The sequence below is a fragment of the Galeopterus variegatus genome, unplaced genomic scaffold, assembly GCF_000696425.1.
Source record: "Galeopterus variegatus unplaced genomic scaffold, G_variegatus-3.0.2 Scaffold13906, whole genome shotgun sequence".
NCBI classification, from domain to species: domain Eukaryota; kingdom Metazoa; phylum Chordata; class Mammalia; order Dermoptera; family Cynocephalidae; genus Galeopterus; species Galeopterus variegatus.
Window position 1 is genome coordinate 11872 of NW_007740017.1, and position 7892 is coordinate 19763.

The window sequence follows — 7892 nt, forward strand, 5'->3', positions numbered from 1 at the left end:
CCCCCCCCCCCCCCCCCCCAGAGGGCACTTCTCGGGAGTTGTCGTCCTTCAGGAGGGGACTCTGAGCCTTCCTCGGCCCAAATCGAAAGGTTGCAACCCGAGGATGATGAACAGGTGACTTTTAGGAAGTAGCAGTTTTCACTTTTCATAAGTGCCTGTGTCTGTCTCTGGTTGGTCCAGCAAGCCATTGTCTCCCAGGTTTGCCTCCCAGCTCAGAAAACCTTGTCTACAGGACTCCGCTCCCCAACCTGGCTCCTGGACTTCCCAACCTTAGAACCAGCGTCACAACCCTCTCACCTGCAGGAGTCAGATCTGGGGAGCCATGCAGAGTCCCCTGTCCTTGGGCCCAATTTGCCCCCTTTGTGCGGGACGGTCCACCTCCTGACTCTCTCCTGCCCTGTCTGCCCCAAGTGCGGGCCACCAGGATGCCCAGGAGCCCTTCCCAGTGCTCACCTCGCTGCTCACAGCCCACCAACCTCCAAACCCAGCCCAGTGCTGCCCCTCATGGCAGCTGCCAGGGTCCTGCTCCAGTCACCTCAGCAAGGCCTGGGGGGCTCCCAGTGTCCAGACCCACTTCTTCCTGAAGTCACTGGGACAGACCTGTTCCCTCACAGTCCTCACCCCTGCCTCCCACCCTCTGACCTCCAAATATCAGCTCAAACACCAGCACCCTGGATGCCCCGACATGCCCGATACCCTGTGCTTCCCCCTGGCAGCTCCTTTCCTATCCCGTGGGGTGGCTCATCATGGCATAACTGATCTCGAGTGTCTGTTCCAGGGGTCGGGATGCTGACTACAGCCGGGGCTGCCCCCTGAACACTGAATCTCTTTCTTTACCAGAGGCCAGCAGGTGGACAGGGTAGTTACTGAGCTGGCAAACATGAGACGGCAAGAGGGGACCTCGTGGTTACCTTCCTGCTGGCGCTGAAGACAATGCGCACAAGGCCCGGAATCCAGGAGCATGTGGACAGGCCCACGTTTGCACGTTTAGTTTCACAATGGGCTGGACCTAACGGCAGTTTCACATTTGTAAAGTGACTAGAGCACACAGCTGTCCCTGTAGCCCCCACGCCTTCATGAATGACAGGACAAACACAAGACTGTACGGTGTCCGACTTACGCTCCGGGTCCTTGCCACGTCCACGTGATGGTGTCCTGGGGGTGAGAAGGGAGCGGGGCTGAGCAGGGAGGGGTCAGGGGACACGTGTGCCGCCCTCGCCCTGCCCCCGCAGGCCCTGCACAGGAGCCGGGCCTCTTGCTTCCTCCCAAGTTTACTCTGGGGTAGGCACAAGGAGGGTGCTCAGGTCCCCAGAGCCCGAGGACCCAGGCCCCCACCAAGAAATGCTCCTCCCCTCCATCACAGCCACAAGGTCTCCAATTCCCACGTCCACCTGAGAGCAGCCCTGGTCCCTTTTTCTGTCCTCCGCTTCCTCGAGGTGTCCCTGGTGAACTTCAGCAATGACACAGGAGCCTGCTGTGTCCGCCTGCACCCTCAGATGCACTCATGCAGCTGCCATGGGCAGAGCCTGTGACACCTGTCCTGCCCTGTCACCTGACCGTGCAACGCTGTTGGCAGCCTTTCAACTGCCACCCACCTGTGCCCCAAACATCCAAGCCACAGCTCTCCACTGTGGACACGCTCCCACCAGGTCAGCCCCAGGCGTGGGAGGGCGCAGAAGAGATCTCTGCTGCTGACCACCCCCTCCCACTTCAGGGCCTCAGCTCCCTCCCTCCCACATCCACCCAGGGGAATGTTCTGGAAGCTCTCCATCCTCAGCCTCAGCACCACACCAACCACCTGACTGGGGATGCAAGACGACAGATGCCCGGTACTGCCCTGACTCCAGTCTCTTCACACGAGGTTTCATTGTTCTGAAGCCTGCAGAACTGATGTCCCTGCCCCCTGTAGCCTGGCGCTCCTGTGCAGGTCTGTGCTCCAGCCTGGGGGCATGGGAGGCTCCTCCTGCAGCTCCGCAGCCGAGGGAACCGGGCACTCATGAGACGTACACGGGACACACATCCTGCCTCCAACAACCACGCTGGGTGCTCCCGGGAGGGCATAGCAGAGGCACCTGCTTCAAACGACTGCTGGCTTAAGTGACCACCTAGGACTCCACACCACATGACAGAGCCTCCTACTCTCGGCACTCAGGGAGATGCACTCGGAGTGGTTTTTGTGGCAGAGGCAGGGAGGGCACTGTGTCAGGACACAGGCTAGCGAGCACGCTCGGTCCTGCACAGTGGCCAGAGGTCCCCGCTGGCAGTGGCCTTGGCTATAGGCCATGACCACGGCGCACTGCCTGGCTGCTCAGACAGCCCGGCTGCGCTCCCCACAGCCGCTGCACTCTCGGTGGAACAGACCCCACAGGCACAGGGGCTGTGTACGAACCGCGCCATCCCGCAGGCCTGGCCCTGCACTGCGTGCCCACTGCCGCCACCTGCGTTCCTGCCACATGTGCCCCCACCCGGGTCGTGACCCTTGTGCTTTTCCTTCCAATAAACTGCCCTTTGCTGCCATAAAGACCAAATGCTATGAACGGAGAGACAGTTCGCTGTAACAAACAGACCCGACCCACTGCGATCCTGAAGTCAGCTCCACCATGGGATGCAACACTGTGCCTGGCGCTGAGTCAGGGCCAAGGGACTCAGGCGTGTCTTTCTGCTGCCAGAGTCCCTCTCCCACAGTGATGACAGCAGAGGGTGAGCACGGCTGGGGGGAGGGCAGCACTGGTGGCCACACCGTGGGGAATGCAGGCTGGGCGGGCAGCCTCAGAGTGCGCCAGAACCTCATCCAGGCTCAGTCCCGGGCTAGGGTCCTCTGAGATCACCCTGGGAACCCTGAGCTCCTGCTGCCCCTTCATTTCCTTCTCAAAATTGTAAAGATGTGCAGCAGGTGGGGCACAGAAAATGCAGGCCACCATGTCACTTACATCCTTCCCTTCTGCTGCCTCCAACTCTCCAGAGCATGTATGTTCTCGTTTTAAGTTGCCTGGAGTGTGAACTGCACATGGCGAGCTGCTGAGGACTTGCGGGGTGTCTGTCACCAAAAACGTCAGCCCCAGGGAGCACTGCTGCCTGACCCACGAAAGCCAGATTTGTGTGGGCACATATTGTGGACTATTCTGGAATTGTGGGGTTTATGAGAAACTCACGTAGAACAGACCCACATTTGTGTGCCAAGCCCACGGGCTGGGCCCGTCCTCTCGTCCCCAGGGCTGAGGCTGGTGTGACGGACCCAGCACACTCGGCCACTGCCATGGTGTAGTCAAGAGACGCAGAGCAATGGCAAGGCTGCATTAAAACACCCTGGCTCTCACTCCCAGCTGACCCGCCTTAATACTGACCCCAGGAAGGCACAACTTACCAGTTTATTTGGATATCGTAAGACCACAGGCTGGACGGGAACTCCCGGGATAAATGCACCTACGACAAAAGGAACAGAAGTGTTATGTCCGTGGCAGCGGGGACCGAATGCAGTGAGGGCAAGTCCTTGCCTGCGTTTCTGCTGCTGATCTCGGAACGAGTGAGCTTTTCTGCCTCGGCCTCGCTGGCCTACAAAGTCTCTTGATGCCTGATCTTCACACCTGACCAACTATAGACCCTCAGATAAAACTCCAGCGTCAGCACCAACTGGGCATGAGATATGGGTGCAGAAGTGCTTCCGGACTGAGGAGCACTTTCTAAACACGTGTGCCAGCTGCAAGGCATGCATAGGAGGTGAGGGTTACCCTGCACGCCTGCACCTTGGGGGTCCCCATCACCTGCCACACTATCCATCTGGCAGGGATAAGGTCTGATCCCGCAGGGCATGTACATCGGCCTCCACCCAACGCCTCGGCTGCCCAGGGCTGGACCCACCTCTCCCTCCGAGCAGCTGCCATCTGACGGCTCCTGAGGAATCGGGAGAAGCCCCCACCACATTAGAACCACCAGCCAAGGGGCCTCAGGAACTTCCCAGTCCCCGCTGGAATGGAGGACGCTACCGCAGGTCACGCCCTGCTTCTACATGGGCTGGACGTCGTGCTGCTGCGGGCTGGCAGCAAAGGCCAGGGTTGTTTTGTGGAGTTCTACTTCTGTTTTAAGTTCTATTTAAAGGCTTTCACAAAAATTTAACTGGAAAACGTAGGTGTCAGGAGTGCCCAGATTTTACAGCATGGATGCATGTTTCAAGGGGGACACAGCACGGCCATGGAGCAGCCTTCTCCCTGGGCTGTGGTGCCCGCCTGGGGGGTCTGCACCCACCTGGGCTGGGGAGGGGTCCTCAGGGGCAGTTTTCTGGTTGCCTCCATGGGGTCTTCCATTCATCAGGTCAGGAATTTGGGGTTGGTTCTGGCTTGGGGCTTCCGCACTTCTCTGGGAGAATTAGGCCCAAATCTGCAGGTGGGGCCGCCAGTGGCTCCTGTCCCTAAGGCTTTCTCCTTCCCTGGTGGCCCGAGGCCAGGGAGTGGCATCAGGCCTGCATCTCTGAGTGACAGCCCAACCCGCTCAGATTTTGCCTCACACAGGACATCCACCTGCAGTTCCCGTGTCCAGCTGTGACCTCCGTGGCCCGTGAGCCGGCTTCCCTCTGCGTCAACACTGCCTCTTTCTCACCGTGGGCTCGGCGGCACGAGGCACTTCTGTGTGCCTTGGTGGAGGGTTGGCCATGTGCCAGGAGAGGTGGGGGGATGGGCAGGGTTGGTGCAGACCCCTGCAACCACACCTGGCGCTGAGGCTGGCTGCCTCGGACTTGTGATGCCGGCCTCAGTCCTCACCTGGCGGCGCTGGGCGTGGGACCTCATGTGAGGCGCCACAACCAGCTGCAGACAGCAGCGGTGTTTTCCACCACAGCTCGGCTGATCCCCTTGACTACGTGTCACAGCAACATCATCAAAACTCAGTAGTAACCGAGAAAGAGCCTTCCATGCGTTTCCAGCCTTGGGACTTGGAGGCACCACATGCTTTGAACGTGTGCATCGCGTGAAGGCAAGAGAGATGCAGAGTGAGCCCGCCTCCTCAGCCGGCTCAGCCTCCCCGTGAGAAGCCCCTCTGGTAAGGGGCAGGTCCCCTTCCTGAGTCCCTGGGTGACCCACCACAGGGACCAGAGACCCCACGGGATTCCCCTCGGGAAGCCCCAGTCTGAGCTCTCTCCAGGGGTCGCAGGAGGGCCATGGCACCTGGACTCTGCCAGCCCTGCACACCAGGGTGGGCCATGGCGTGTTCTGACACACATGGAGGGGTCGAGCAGGGAAAGACCGGTGGGGAGGGAGCCCAAACCCGGGGCCTCCGGGTAGGGTCCACAGATGAGGGGTGGGGCCAGAACCTTGTTAACCCCACAGAGACCCTCACGTTCATTTGCTCGGACGCCCTGTGCTGGGTGAAGCTCTAATCTCACCAGTCACAACAACCGAGGTGGGACAAGATGCTGAGCAGAGCCCCTGGCAGCCCCCAGAAGTCCGTCACCCCTTATTCTCACCAGACAGTCCCACAGCTCTCCCTGCTGGGAGCAACAGTCCACCTGTCACCCCAGGAGAGCCACGTCCCCACGGGAGCATCTTTCTCCACACCCCGGCAGCGCCTCTCCCAGGCCCGGGCGGTGACCCGAGCACCCATGCCTCCTCGCTCTGTTCAGCTCTCAGGGCTCAGGGTCGCCTTCCGCAGGGCCGGCTACAGTGGGCAGGTGAGGGGTGAGGGGCTTCAAGAGGCCCAGGGCCCGTCACCCCGAGGAGAGCCATGTCCACCACGAGTTTGTCCGCGCGAGGTGGCCTTCGGGCCACACGGTCAGCCATGAGGCTGGCACGGCCTAGCTCGGGGCCACCAGCTGGGGCCCAGCTGGGATTGGGTCCTTTGGTCAGAGGGGGCAGCACCTTGCACGGGCCTGTCTCAGGCGTGACTCCTCAACCCTGCAAAGCTGAGTGTCCTGACCCATCCTGGAACACGTGACCCAAGGCAAGGGAGCTGGTGCAGCATGAAAACCCGTGTTCTCGATGGCGCCGAGCCTCATCTCTAATGGTGATTCACTGTGGCTACTCACGGCTGGACTCGCTAAAAATAGAGCCTCGTCCCGGACCTTGAGCCCCTTGGGGGATGGGATCAGAGCCCACCATCTCCCTGGACCCTGTTCCACTCTGTCTGGGGGACAAGCCGGCTATCTTCACTGAGAGCCACGTGTTATTTTCTCGCCAGGCGCCTGTGCACGGGGCTCACCACACATGGCTTTCCTCCCCTTTACGTGCTGCACGTGATCTTCCTGAAGGTGCTGCCCTACACGCCCCTCTTTATCCTAAATTCCTTCTTGTTCAGCTCTTGAGGACCAGCTGTCTCCAGGACTGGGGCTGATGGCCGCTCCCCAAGGAGCCTTGACTCAGGCACAAGGTTTCCATGACCCAGGGCCGCCTGCCCCTGAGAAGTGGCCAGCCAGCATCTGTCCCCTCACGCATACCCACTGTGGAGTGAGACCTGGAACTCAGTTGTGGGATGTCCTCTGTCCGAGGCGTGGGGACATGGCTCACTGTCGGCCCTCACTGAGGCTGTCCCATTGTGGGCACAGGCTCATCCTCTTGGTCACCAGAACCTCCATAGCTGGATGTGTCTCTGGTTGTGATGAAAACTCAGAACAACATGTCGTGAAGACAATGACACGTTTAAGATCCAGTGCTTTCCACTTCACCATGTGTCAGTCTTTGCTTGTGAAGCCTGCCACCCATCCTCTGCACCATTAGGTGGTGGAAGGGCACAGCTGTGGTACAGCCACGTGTGGCAGAAACCACGTGTGGCACTGGTGGGCAACCGACTCTGGACTTCCTCCATCCAGCTCTCCATCCAGCCTAGAGACACCTTGAGCTGTGCAACCCCAAGGCAGGGCAGACCACACTGCCCAGGTCATGGCGTGACACCCCCTGTGGGAACTGGTATACACGCCCCAGTGTAAACACAGTTTACAAGAACCACCCGCCATCTAAAAGTACAGAGATACTACAGGATCGAGGGTAAACCCTCTACCAAATGTCCAAGGGTGTGAAAATTCCAAGCAAATTCAGCACTGAAGTTCAGAACAGTGGATCTGCCCCACCCTACCCAACGCAACGCTTCCAAAATCACCTGGCAGCTGCTGCAGGATAGATCCCGGTTCACATATATTTTGTGTCCCCATCCAGGGAGAAAAAGCACCGTCTGCCAGGGGCTCTGNATCGAGGGTAAACCCTCTACCAAATGTCCAAGGGTGTGAAAATTCCAAGCAAATTCAGCACAGAAGTTCAGAACAGTGGATCTGCCCCACCCTACCCAACGCAACGCTTCCAAAATCACCTGGCAGCTGCTGCAGGATAGATCCCGGTTCACATATATTTTGTGTCCCCATCCAGGGAGAAAAAGCACCGTCTGCCAGGGGCTCTGAGGACGGCTTGCAGGGCTCTGCACCTGGGACTCCCAGGGCCCCGTCGGGAGCAAACTGCAGACCAGGAAGGCATCGCTCAGAGGAGTCGGAATCTGCCAGACCCCAGGTCACCTTGAGCCCTTTCAAAAGGCGAAGAGTCCTCTTCCAGACTAGGACATGCACTAACCTGGACCTCAAAGCAAAGGTGAACATCTCCACGTCACTATCAACGCTTGAAACCTAACTACTTCCTCCTCCTGCAAACACTACAGTCCTCGACTCAAATCCCTAAGTTTATTTTGTCTTTTCTTGGGAATATTTCTAACCCCAGCATACAAAAGAAAAGCAGAAATTTTTATTACTAACACAATATGATTTTAAAATATCACATTAATATTTTCCCTTTCTTCAGGAGAAAAATAAATAATTCAGAAAATTACATACCAGGTTTGAAGGTAATTAGGCAGGTCCTATTTGTACAAGTTCCTTCTGGAAAAATCATGATCTTGAAATGGGAGAAAAAAGGCAAGCATTAAAC

At 58.4% G+C, this 7892-nt stretch overlaps 1 protein-coding gene across 1 annotated transcript in view; it reads right to left on the bottom strand.

Moving 5' to 3' along the window:
- Positions 1 to 7892, bottom strand: part of LOC103581774 (lysophosphatidylcholine acyltransferase 1-like) — a gene marked incomplete at its 3' end in the record, with an annotated part of 28197 nt that overhangs the window by 11027 nt on the left and 9278 nt on the right. The window contains exons 3-5 of the mRNA XM_008563527.1: positions 7799 to 7859; positions 3365 to 3423; positions 1121 to 1155 (exon numbers count right to left, since the gene is read on the bottom strand). Coding sequence (XP_008561749.1) covers positions 1121 to 1155; positions 3365 to 3423; positions 7799 to 7859 — 155 coding nt within the window. The remainder of the gene's footprint in view (positions 1 to 1120; positions 1156 to 3364; positions 3424 to 7798; positions 7860 to 7892) is intronic.